A 13,076-nucleotide genomic window follows, 5' to 3' on the forward strand; every position below is an offset into this window, starting at 1 on the left:
AAACACTGAAGCCCAGATCTGCAGAGTTGGTTAGGCCCATAATGCCTACTGACTTCAGTGGAAATTAAGAGCCTAAATACACCTTTGAGGATCTGGGCCTGAAGCGCCTCTTTTTGATGCTTCAATAGTCTTCTAGCTGTTCATTTGACAAAGAGCAGGATTTAATAAGACAGCACTACTCTGCACCTATATAGCAATTTGCAATCAAAGACCTCAAGGAATTTTACAAAGGTAAGTGTCCTTTACCCCCATTTTATGGATAGGGTAAATGAGTCACAGAGAGATTATCCTGATTTTCAAAAGGGTTGAGCATCCCCCAGTTGACGGGCGCTCTTTGTCTACCCTGTTGAATGTTACAGCCTAAGTGACTTACTTAATGAAGATGGTAACGTACCACAGTCGGTGATGGTTGAAGTACAAGCCTTGGTTGAATAATGTCAACACAGTGCCATAGTCAGTATGAGAACTTTAGTTCCCTGACTTCCAGCTCCAGGTTCAATCCACTAGAGATATGGCCCCAAAACGTCATACAAGGGTGCTCCAATTTTGAATTCTGAACTGGACTTTGTAAATGGCCCCTGTCTTTATTATGGAGTGAATCCAAATCCCAGATATAAACACTCCTAAACTTTGGGTTGTTGGCAATCCTGAATACTCTGACAAAGAAATGGGCTCCAGAAGTAACATTTTAATTCTGTGATATTAATATGAAATATTTGACTTATTAAATCTCGTCACTTGGAAATGGAGATTACTGGTTCAAGAGCGAGGGAAACATTTAGCTTTATTCTTTGATGAGAAGACTCATTCTGCTTTCCACACCGCCTGTTGAATCAACATCTGCAGTACAACTATGGCGGTTACAAGCGCTCACCTTGTGCTTATGACATGTCAACCCTAGAATTACTTTGCAAACATTTAAATTCATCTTGTTTTTGTCAATGAAGGGATGAGGCTATTAATGCAATATTACCTGGGCCTCAGATATACATCACACACTGACAGGGAGCCAGAAGAAATGGTATTTAATTATAGTATACATCAAAATAAATTTCATTCCAAAGATTGCTTTCCAGTTCATAATGATTTATTACTTGTCGTCCAATAATTCCTACTAATCCCAATGAGGATCGGGACCCCATTGTGCTAGGCATTGTACAAACACAAAAGGAAAAGATGGTCTCTGCCCCAAAAAGAGAATCTGCTGCTTTTATATTTAGTATTGATCATTCTGTTCATAGGAAGACTCTAGTGAGGTTTACCCTTTTTAATTGCTCATGGAGTCTGGAATTAAGGCACCAGATTAAAAAAAAATTCAGAAGTGTCTAGGTGATTCAGGCGCCTGTCCCATTTTCAAGTGACTTAGGCATTTAGAAGCCTAAGTCTCACTTCAAGTAAACAAGATGCAGGTTCCTAAGTCTCTTTTGAAAATGGGATTTAGGCACTTTTGAAAATTTTACACCAGATCCTTAGCTAGCGTAAATCACTGTAGCTCCATTGACTTCAATAGAACTACACTGATATACAATCAGCTGAGGCTCTGGCCCAGTATCCCATTTTTCCTATAGTAGTTACAAGCTGGGGAGATGCTAGTTGTCTGATTTACATTCTAGAGTGGTTAGCAGGATGGAGAAAAGCTCCAGTATCCCCAAACTTGGAGTGAGGAGGACCCAGAGGAATTTATTATTTGTGCGCTCCCCCTCTGGCTACTAGTAGATCATCTGGTCTCCTTGCCAAAGGCCTTAATTCTGGTCCCTCCGACATTAAGGAAAGTTTTGTTATTGATTTCAAAGGAAGCAGGATTAGACCTCAGTCTTCTGTTGAAATGAATTTGGAATGGGAAGAGATAAAAAATTGTTAGCTACGAGCCCCTTCCAAATGGACCTTTTGCTTAATAATTCTCCCTTCTTCCTGGAACTAACTTTCTCAAATACCTCTACAGCCAACAAGTAAAGAACAGGCCAATATAGCACCTGCCAGTGCATCAACGGGTGGCAATGGAGATATGCCCTCAAAGCCACCACAGCCCTTTTATGGTCATTTTCCAGCATGTACATTTCCAGTTTAGGGCCAGACTGTGATACCTTTATCCATATTGGACTAAGTAGTACCTCACACTATGCGGAGTCCTACTGAATTCAAAGACATTACTTGGTGAGCAAGGCACTACTCAGTCTGAGTCATGGTAGGACGAGGCCCTTAGTGGCAACGTATGTGGCTGTCAGCATGAAACACTCACACTCCTGGCACTACAGATATTTTATCCAATTGCAGAGGAGGGAAAGCCAGCAACAGGCGAGGAAGTGGCATCAGAACTATGCCCTTGGCTTGTTAATTGGAAAGGGAAAGTTAACAAGGCTTGCCCTACAGTTACGTACAATGTAAAATAACTGGCTTATATTCACAGTTTTTATTGAGCAGAAGACCAGGTGATATTAGACACCAAACTCCTTCCCACTTCCTGAGGTGATATTGGGATTTCACTTCTCACTTTTCCCTCCTACTCCAAAGAAGATCAGGATTTCTCTAAACCCCTTTGGTGGTGTAGAAAGCTCCCACTAAAAAGTGTGGTTACCAGCCCATTCAGGTACACAGCAGCAAATGCTACAGGCTTCCTTGAAAACTTCCCACACTGAAAACTCCCAAAGCTGAAAACTCCCAAAGCAGTCCACAGGTTTTAATTCCCTCTTCCCTTGCCCCTAAACATTTTCACTCAAAATGCCTACATGTCAGGGAATATCATAAATTTTTGAGCTCTGAATATTGGCAGTAGCCACCAGATAGATGGTGCATTTCATGGTCACTGCGGAGCCAGCCATTGGGTTATGTATTTCATTCCTGGTCCTTCACTAAATTTGGGTTCATATTTGTCTGGACTATTGACCAAACCACAATTTATCAGCCTTTAGTAGCAGCTGTACAAAGGATGAGCTTATGTTTGTCCTCACAAACTCTGGTTGACTATCATCGTTGACTGGGCCCAGGTGTTTCCTCATGATTTTGTTCATTTAAAGAAAGAAAAATAAAGAAAAACCTTCAGTTCTGACCTTTACAAAAAGAGAAATAAGAAAAATGTTGGCAATATATACAGGTGGGGAAATTGCACTTAATTACAGTAGTTTACATCCATTGGACAAAATTTACTTCTTTAATATAACTCTATATTTATAGATGGAGATGGAAGGATCGGAGAGAAGTTTATCTATATTTACAGTTTAATTGGCTCAGCTCAACAGCACATGCGATTCCTTCTTCCAAACTCCAAGTAACAGCTCCAAGTCTCATCAGTCCCTTTGGTGAAGGAATATAACTTAAATATGTTTGATCTTCATCTTCCTCTTCTGCCAGTCATCAGTACATTTTGTTCTTAATTTTCTCATGAGAGCCAATGCCCTCTCAAAGGCAAATACTTACAATCCTCAAGACGTCTCTTGGAAATACTGCATGAAGGAAATGGAAAAGCACAGTCTCTGGGAGTAGGCACTTCGGTCCTGTCAAGTCACAGAAGGGTAGCTATTAAGTCTTGAAGCTCTAGCTCTTTTTCAGGTTAATGGGCGTCTCGCTATGGCACTAGACAAGCTGGCTGAGCTTCGCTATGGCAACACCCCTCGCACTTCGTTGGTTATCGGCGGTGATGTTGTGGAAAATAAGTTCCCGTTGCTAGGTGCAGAATAAATGAGGTGTGGAACATCACCAGGCTTGCAGGGGACACTGGGAGAGAAAGAAGCAGGAGGCATGAGTTAGAGAGCATACAAAAAAGTGTTGCAACGTGCAGAGGTGGAGTCACTGGACCTGGATGATTTTATGACACTCGGGATTGAGCTTTCAGGACCATTCAGGTGTTCATAAAACGTTCAGTGTGATACAGACAGTAATTCGTACGCTGCCTTTTCCTTCCATAATATTATGGGCACAGAACATTCTGTCCTGCACAAAGGTTCCAATGTGCCAAGCAGCCTCAGCTCCACAGAATTCTGCTAGTATTCTACACATCCCAGTAAGTCCGTTTATTGACCCAGGCTAAGATCCTCAAAAGTATTCAAGACTAACTCCCCTTGAAATGAATGAGAGTTAGTCATCTAAAGGATCTGGATCCCAGAGATCAGTCCCGTTTATACCAATTCCCATTAGCCTCAACGAACTCAAGGGGAAAATACTCCAAGGTTGCAGATTGGGCCCATAGCTCTTAGAAGATTTTTATGCAACCAGTACATTGGGCCCAATCCTGTCAGCTGACTTGGTAGTTAAGGACACTCATCGGAGCCTAATCCAACTCCCACTGAAGTCAGTGGGTGTTGGATCATGCCCAAGGTCTCAAGAGTTGCAATGGGGAACACAGTGGGAAAATTGTTTTCAAGCCAGATGTTGCAAAAAAGGGCCTGTATGTGCCCAGTCTATGGGAGAAATTGTTCCAAGACCAGTTCATTTGCCTTTGCAATGCTGCCAAGATCAGCCAAGCGTATGGAGATCTGCTGAATAAATGCAATCACACAAGTTAAAAGTCACTTGGGGGGTAGCTCATGTTACATATAGGCTATGAGTTATGACCCTCTGATGGCTTTCTTGTGACCTAGGTAAAATGAGTTGAGGATCTCAATCCCAGATCCACACAAGTATTTAGGCTCCTAACTTGCTGGGCTTCCGTGCCTACAAGGCAGGTGTCCACGTCACATCATCCATGCAACTGGTGCTGCCTTACCAGCACTCTCAGCAGAGAGTGGGTAATGGGACTCACTTCTTGCACCTAGAGGTGGTCCCTCCAGATCAGAGTTGAGGTATATTGACCACTGGGGAGCATAGGAGATGCTTGCCTTGCTGCTGCTTCTGCTGTGTGGTGGCTACACGGAAGACTACTGTCTCTGGTTTATCTCACCAGCACTGACTAGAGAGAAGACACTGTGTACAACATGCCCTTCTGCCATTTCTTTTCTCGTCTGCTCGGTTCATCCTCTCTCTTCCCGTCTCACCTCCCCAGCCCCACTCCTGACAAGGCGCATGCTGCATTTCAAGAGAAGCTCCAAAGGAGGGAGAGGGGTGAGAGCATACACTGACCCACTTGAACAAGGGCAGGAGGGACAGAGCTGGAAGTTCCATGATCCTTCACTCTCCACTCCCTCCCATCTCGCTTATTCAGTTCTTCAATTTTCAGATTTTGGGTGGAGAACGAGAAAGCCTGGGGTGACCTTGTAGATTCAATGAAACATCATAACAGGGAGATAAGGAGCCGCCAGGAGGCCTCTAGGACATGTCATTAGGGATGGGCCTCACCGCTATCAGATGTTTGCTAATGCAATAAAATGGTGGCTCAGCCTTAAGTGTTGTCAAAGGAACTGGGAGTTATTTACCCCTTCCAAGTCTAAACATAAACATCTGATAAGAGATCAGCAGTGTGGTGCTCAGAGCTGAAGCTGGCGAGCCCAACCCAAAAGGGTGGCTTAACCGCTTAACATGGCATTCTGCACTGTTGAGCAAGAGACACTGGCGGTTTTCCTCTTCCTGCTTCCCAGCAGAATGGGGATAGAGCACTACAACTGGCCAAAACGGCAGGAGAGGGAGGGCTGCAGTATAGCTCAGAGGGCAAAGCCTACCACCAAGCTACATAGATAAGCCCCATCCACTTTTGCTCAGCTGGAAGGATCCTGTGAGAGGCTAGAAGAGGGAAGATAAACCATAGATAGGCTTTGCATGAAATCTCTCCTGCGAAATGTCTTAAAATCTTATAAATATAGGAATTTGCATTGGGCATTTCAGACTTTCCTGAGAAAGGAGCACCCTGGCCTCCCATTTTTATTGGTCTGTCAATCAATACAGACTTTCCATTCTGATGAAGTCTAAACAGTGGCATTTGTCTATTTAGGAATGGGAGTGGAGACCATCTGGGGCATGCCCTTTTCCACACACACACTGAACTCCTTCCAGATATGTTTCTTCTTTTGCACCCATTCTCTTCCTCTTGCAACGGCCCATCCTCATAAGATATTATAATGCTCTTCACCACACACCACCACCACCACAGTGGCTACCAAGAAAATGGTAGGCTCCTCCTCCTACTTTGACCTATTTAAGCCACCGCTTGTATGCACCACTCTCCACTATTGGCTGGGATGGTCAATCTGCTCAAGTATATAAGGTTCCTTCTACTGACTGCTCTGGCAACAGGCCTCAACCCAAGAAGATGTAAGTTTTGGAGATGAAGGTTCTGACTAATTCTCATAGCTGTGTATGTGCAATGAGTAGGTGGCCAGGCTGTCTTACGCATTCAGCTGTGGATGGATACGAAGCTATTTTAGTCCTGGGCCTTGTGCATTTAAGGTGAGTGTGTCTACTTGCACGTGGCTTGGCAAAGAACTTTACCATGGCAACCACTAGCATTATGTTTTCAACATCAGCGCTCATATCCTTCTGAACACTCCGAGCAAAACTCCAGTTAGCAACCAGTTTGAGGATGGGGGTCAAAGAAGCACTGTGAAATGACACGTATGAGATCAGGAAACAAAAACCTTTTTATTAAACAAAGCCTTTTGACTCTTTCTGTCATGTCAAAATAGAGCGTAAATTGGTCAAATGATCAGCTGGTGTCCTAGGGCCTGATCCAAAGGCCCCATCTAGGGGGAGGTTCCCACTGACTTCCGTGGGTTTTGGAACAGTCCCTTAATGTCTTCTCTTCAGAATTCTGCTCCCCTCTTGCTAAAAGCAGTAGGTGGCAGTGAAAAAAATATTCAATGATGTTTAAGATGAAAATTATTTCTCATCTTTGCTGCTAATGGTCAAATGGTGCTTGCAAAATGTATCATAGAAAAGCGGGCCTATCTATGCAAACTTGGGCCTGGACGCTTACTAATGAGCTTTGTTGGGGACTGCTGAGGGTGAAATGTATTCCAGTGCACAGACCCTTGCATCACTCAACTCCCACGCTAGCCCTACTCTTGTGGACTTAAAATGGGACTTAAGTGGTTCACTTGCCTGGTGCCTGGCCTGTGCCTATAGAGAAATTTCATTCTGTGTTCAGTACAATTTGCATGATCAGGTGCTATGGTTGAGTAACGTGGTATGTGCTTATTATGCTCAGTGCTTGTTTGCAGGGGATAAAACAAGAGTACATTTAAAAAAATTCAAGTAAAATAGTGGCGGGGGGGGGGGGAAACGAGTGGCTTGATTATCTTGGCCAGCCATGCTTCAAGGTAGGCTGATCATTCTCTCCAACGAAGGGCATAAGCCGTCATTAGGATCCATGACAGGCCTAGCGGGTAGCATCATACGCTAGTTTGATTAAAAGAACATTTCCTGTATTCAGAGGGCTTGTTTCAACAAGCAAGCATCAAAGTCAACTAGGGGTAAGCCAGGATAATTAATCAAGAGAGAAGTTAGGGCTGAGCGCACACCAGATGGATTGATAAAGCCTTTCAAAGGAAATGGTATTCCCTAGGAGTGCTGATGCGCCTGATTGCCCGACTGATTGAGATTTGTGGGCACAGATAAATGTTTTCCCTGCACACTACAAAGAGTGGGAAACCTGACAGGAGTCGCAGGGGCAGTGGGACTTGGAATTACACTTTCACCTTCCATTTTGTGAGAGAAACGTTTTGTGGCGGGTCCCACACCCAGGGCCAGATCATCAGCTGGCATAAGTGTATCTCCATCGACTTCAAAGGAGCTCCGCCAAATTACACCCACTGGGGATCTGGCCCACTGACTCCAATGGAGCTGCATCATTTACACCAGCTGTGCGTCTGGGTCATTGTACTTGGTCTTACACAATCCTGTTTCTTTCATTTTTTTATGGTGGCAGAGCCTTCCCTTTGCCAACTTCGCAGGGAAACTTTAAGGACATCAGTGAAAATGAACCCAGGCAGCAATTCCAAACATTATTTGCTCTGCATTTGTTGCAAAGATTTTTCTCTTCCCACCGTCAGAGCTTAGCAAAAATAAAAGTTAATCTGGATACAAGTTCAAGGTTGTCTCCTATTTATCTAGTAATCGATAAGGGCCACATATTTCTCACAGTCCCCAGAGCACTTTTTTTTTTTAAAAGGGCTATTGTCTGATCTGGACACTAAAAATGTAGGGCCTGATTCACCTTCACTGATGTAAATCTGGTGTGACACCAATAAAGATTTGGGGGCTGTGGACCAGATTCACAGCTGGTATAAATCAGCATAGCTCTATTGACTTCAATGGAGGTGTGACAGTTTTTACCATCTGGAGATTTGGCCCAATAACTTCAATGCTGATATACACAAGCTGAGGATCTGGCCCCAGATTTGGATCTCATTTCCACTCATGTACATTTAGTCTAACTCCAATGACTCTGACAGTTACTCTGGCTTGTCTCGCTTGCAGTTTAGAGCCAGTCTCTCAATATCATAATTCACTGTCATTTTCAGTAAGCCTTGAATGACACCAAAAAGTCATTTTGATTCAAGGAAGTTAAATCGACTTTGATGAAGTTATGCTAGAGATGAACTTGGTCCATTGCCTTTGCTGCATTTATCAAAGGCTCTACACACCACCTTCAAAAGACAAGCCTGGGAGCTTGAATTCATAACTTTGCTAGACACTAAATAACATGGTCTTCATAAAGACACGGGATTTATGATTTATTACAACAATCTGTAACCCACTAATCTCCCTCTTTACCCTATGACTACAGGGGTGTTAACGGGCCACTTCATTTTCAATGGTCTTAGAATCTATGTGTTAACTACGTATGCTAAACCATCTGTTCCATCTTGTATTTAGCTGGGACACTCTGGGTAGCTTTCCCAGACCTGAAGAAGCTCTGTGTAGCTCTTTCACCACCAGAAGTTACCCTCACCCACCTTATGCTTTTTAAAACAAGTCATAATAAACCAGCACAGCTTGGTGTTATTTCCTCATGCTAGCCATTTTTGGGGCCAGGTTTCAAGAAGAAAATGAACTGGATTCCCAATGGGTGACAGGTGTTGGGTTGAGAGCTCTGGAGAGTGGAGTAACATCCTCCATATATACACTGAATAGCACAGCTCAAGCCACGCAAGGACAAGCTTTCCCCTACATAGATCTGCCAACATGCCTTAACTCTGCACTGGGATCACAGATAGAGGTAGGTGGATCGCTCACTCTCCACAGCCCATTCACGCTGGGCCCTCTCCTTTGAGTCTGCCAGTAAGAATGCCAGTTACCAACATGGACACTTGTGCACTATGAACAATCCTGAGACCACCCATTAATTTCCACACAAAACATTCAGCTGCTGTGGTTCATATAATGGACTGGTCATCCTGGTATCCTGAATATCAAACACTATCCACAAATAGCAACACACAGGCCTTTGGATCAGCTTTTATGAATGCTGGTGTGGTCCCTGAATATCACTCTTAGAACGGTGGAGCTGAGAAGCAGACACTGGGGTCTATTCACCACCAAACGTATTGGCTTAAACTCCCATTAGCAGCAACACGCATACCAGGGAAATACACCATTTGCACTGAGAGAATCCTATCCCATTTTTCCCAGCATGCGCCATTACCTGTTTATTGGAAGACATATTGGTTAATGTACTGATGCTGCTGGTATCTGTGACCACCATGGCTGATGGAAACCGGGAAGTGTGGGAATACTGGGGAGGCTCCTGCTTGTGTGCATACACTATGAAAATGAAGAAGAGAGACAGCAATCATATAAATGCCAGCTACAGTCTTCATGCAGATGCAAAGCAGTCAAGCCAAAAGGTTTCCAACACATTTGTGGGCTGTTGGTTTTGTTTGTTTTTGTAAAAACAAATAAGGAGGAGTGCTTGGCGTCCTCCTTAGAGGTCTGGAGAATCCACCTGATTTCTCTGCAGCAGCATGTGGAGAGATGAAGGACTAAAATAATCTGGTTTAATCCAACAGCTGTAGACCCTCAGACCACTTTCTGGGAGACCATTCTGCTGGAGAACCGAATGCACAAGCAAGACAATGAGCAGGAGTGATGGACAAGAGCATTGGAGGCAGCATAGGCAAATATCCTAGATGAAGTCAATGGGTGTTTTGCTTACCAGGCTGACCGGGAATGGAAATGCCTGCATTAAGAAGCAAGCTGTTTGTCCAGCTGAAAAGTGTGAAGCAACTTCCCATCTTGTTCTCCTCAGCCAGAAAAAAAGGTAAAAAAAATTCTTAACTCTGGTTGGTTGTTTTGAAAGGCTTGTCAAAAACTGTTTGATAGAAAATTGGGTTTTCAGCTTTTTTTTTCTTTTTGCAAAAAATATCTGCTTGCTGAAGAAATTTTTTATTTTTCATCAAATAATGGAATTCCCCAAAACTGAAATATTTCAGTTATCAAATGCTGCTGCAGTGCCTCATGGGAGTTGTAGTTCAGGTTCCTCATGCTTTATTTCTTCTCTATGGCTGGTCTCCCCAGACAAACTTCATCTCCCATGATGCACTACTACCATATAACTGCCAGGATGCACTACCTCCTCTCATCAAGAAGAGACTATGATGCATCCTGGGAAATGTAGTCTAACTAGGGACCCTTGTGGAGAGAGGAATGGATGCACTAGGTGCAGTGCTTCTATATGGTGATGCCAACTTTTCCCAGTCTAGCACTAAAAATTTCCCAAATCTAGTGAAAAATTCCCTGATAAAGCTTTTTACAGTGCTTCTATATCCTGGGAAATTTCCCCAAACCTGGGAATTTGTGAGTAAAATGTTTCAGCTTGGGAAATTGAGAATTTTCATTCAAAACATTTTACTCAAAAATTCCCAGATTTTGGGAAATTTCCCAGGATATAGAAGACTGACAAGGTTCCTGAACTTCATCTCCCATGAGGCACCACGATAGTATTTCACAATCTAACTATTTTAGTTTTTGGACAAAATATTTTGCTGAAAATCCCAAATTTTCTGTGCAAAACAAACACACACCCCACCTCCTTTTCTGACCAGCTTTAGCGTTTAGCAAGATACTCCGTCTGCTGCTGCTGTCAAACCTCAGTTCAAGGACCTATGTTATAATCACCAACCCTGCTGGCCAAGGAGAACTGGAAGAGTCTTCCCCTCAAAGTCTCTGCCGCTCCTCAGTTGGCCAAAGGCTTATTGTTTAATTACATGAGGCCCCTGCCTGGTAAAACTAAAAGCCAGGAATAAAGGCCATGTGTTCCATTTGGCAAAACAGATTGTTAGTCACAAGGACTAGGCAAGATGTTTTAAAGAGATTTGTCGTTAAGCCTGAGACATGCTACAGATGAACTACACCTGAAAATTTAGTAAACGTAACAGGAGCATACACTAGTTTACAATTAGACTGGGGTCTTGGAGAATAGTAAAATTGCAGTTCACTTATATTATGCAATTGGGCATCTCAACTGCATTGTACATTTAAGCATCTTGCAGAACACAATCCCAATAATTTGGGGAAGGAAACCCTGGACACACAAGATTTCTTACTCTAATCTAGGTCATAACCTATTTTTAAATTTTTTTTTCAATGATCATGAGAGTGTAAATGAATTAGGCACAATCTGAAAATTGTTGTTCGTAGAACTGTAATATGAAAAAAGCTCAACTGAAAAAAAAACAGACATAAAAACAAAGGCATCATTTGCAGAACATACGGGTAGTTCATCCTCCTCCACATACCTATGTTCTAACTTCCTCCCCAAAGTGTAAAGACCATAATAAGTAAAATGAAATGGTTGGGATTGTCAAGGAGACTCAGGGAGTTAGGCACTTAAATCCTATGGACTTTTACTGACTCCCTTTGAAAGCCCTAGCCAATAAATACAACCATATGGAAAGAGTTATCATCTGTTGCCTGCCCAAATGTCCACAGAGCTAAACCTATTTGTTTTTCATCACCTGCCTGGCCTCCTAACACCAATGATCACGTTGAGTGCACCTTAAAGGGGTGGTCCTATCAATTGCAGTTAGAGAAGAACTCAAAATCTCCTTGGATAGCACAGTGCAGGCAAGCACAGGCACTATGGGGACATAAAGGGAAGATCCTCAACCAAATTCTGCTCTGATGTAAATCCGGAATAATTTCATTGACATTATTCTGAATTTACACTTGTGATCGAGAGCAGAATTTGGCTCCTGGACTTGCAGGCTGAGTATGAAGGAATAAGCTTATGCAGCGGGAAGGTGTATTCTAAAAGAGGAGCAAATACACGTACTATGGAAGGGTGAGACGGGAGGGGTGTAACAATGGGGAGTAGGCAACATTCATTGCCATGTGTTGGCTCCCTCTGATGAAAGCTGAGTCACTTCCTCTTTGGGTTCTCACATAGTCCTGAAAGGTGAAGTTCTGGGGTTTTCATTCCCCTGATGCTCTCTGGGATTAAAAATTCTTCCATGATGCACCCTTTTTATCTGACTGTTTTAGCTAGAGAGTTCGTCATTCCCCCATGAATCAATCTACTTTGGAAAGGAAATGTCCTAACACCTGCCGGAGAAGATGACCCAGGTCATGAGTTAGAACCAACTAGCCGGAGGGGTGGAGAGGGCAAGGAGGAGAGAAAGCAAAGTTAATTCAAAATGTATTTATGACAATTGGCAATTATAATGCAGCTAAATCCTTCCCTTCAGGCCTCAACAAATACCTGACAAGATCCTTACTGTGTGAATTCTGCAACTGAGTCACTGTGGCCATAAAAGGCTGCTGCGTCATATGGCTGGGCGACTGCTGCATGAGTGGCTGTTGATGAGGACTGTGTAGCTGCTGGGAAAACTGGACTGGTTGTAAAGCTGCCAGACTTCCGGCAACACTGTTGATAACAGGGACGCTCTGCGCCTGGGAAGTATTTAGACCTATGAGAACAGAGGAGAACGAAACAACATGTCAAGATTTCAGTGCCGGTGGAGTCAGAAACAGAGATGGCTGCTGCAGTGGAATAAAAATCTAGATGAATGTTATCTTCATACATTGGAGATACCCACAAGGGTTGTGCTGTACACGGTCTGCTTCTCTCTGCAGTGCAGCAGGGTGTGCAGTAAACCCTAGTTAAAAAAAATCAAAGGGTTTTATCCCCCTCTCAAATACATCTGTTCTCACAGCTTTCAGTGGAGTTCCTCCTAGTTTATGCCCAGAGCAGCTGGTCAGATCAGGCCCTAAAC

The 13,076-nt window shown here is 43.3% G+C and overlaps 1 protein-coding gene across 3 annotated transcripts in view; it reads right to left on the bottom strand.

Annotated features, from left to right (window-relative positions):
- Window positions 1-1,053: 1,053 nt before the first annotated feature.
- HNF1B (HNF1 homeobox B) overlaps window positions 1,054-13,076 on the bottom strand; it is a 62,263-nt gene continuing 50,240 nt past the window's right edge. For 2 of the 3 annotated variants that reach the window (XM_030536984.1, XM_030536982.1), the window contains exons 7-9: window positions 12,579-12,770; window positions 9,509-9,627; window positions 1,054-3,711 (exon numbers count right to left, since the gene is read on the bottom strand). In XM_030536984.1, the coding sequence (XP_030392844.1) occupies window positions 3,691-3,711; window positions 9,509-9,627; window positions 12,579-12,770 (332 nt within the window). In that variant the 3' untranslated portion in view covers window positions 1,054-3,690. Of the gene's footprint in view, window positions 3,712-9,508; window positions 9,628-12,562; window positions 12,771-13,076 lie in introns of all 3 variants that reach the window. The other variant, XM_030536983.1, reaches the window with a different exon arrangement.

This window comes from Gopherus evgoodei, chromosome 17 (assembly GCF_007399415.2).
Source record: "Gopherus evgoodei ecotype Sinaloan lineage chromosome 17, rGopEvg1_v1.p, whole genome shotgun sequence".
NCBI classification, from domain to species: domain Eukaryota; kingdom Metazoa; phylum Chordata; order Testudines; family Testudinidae; genus Gopherus; species Gopherus evgoodei.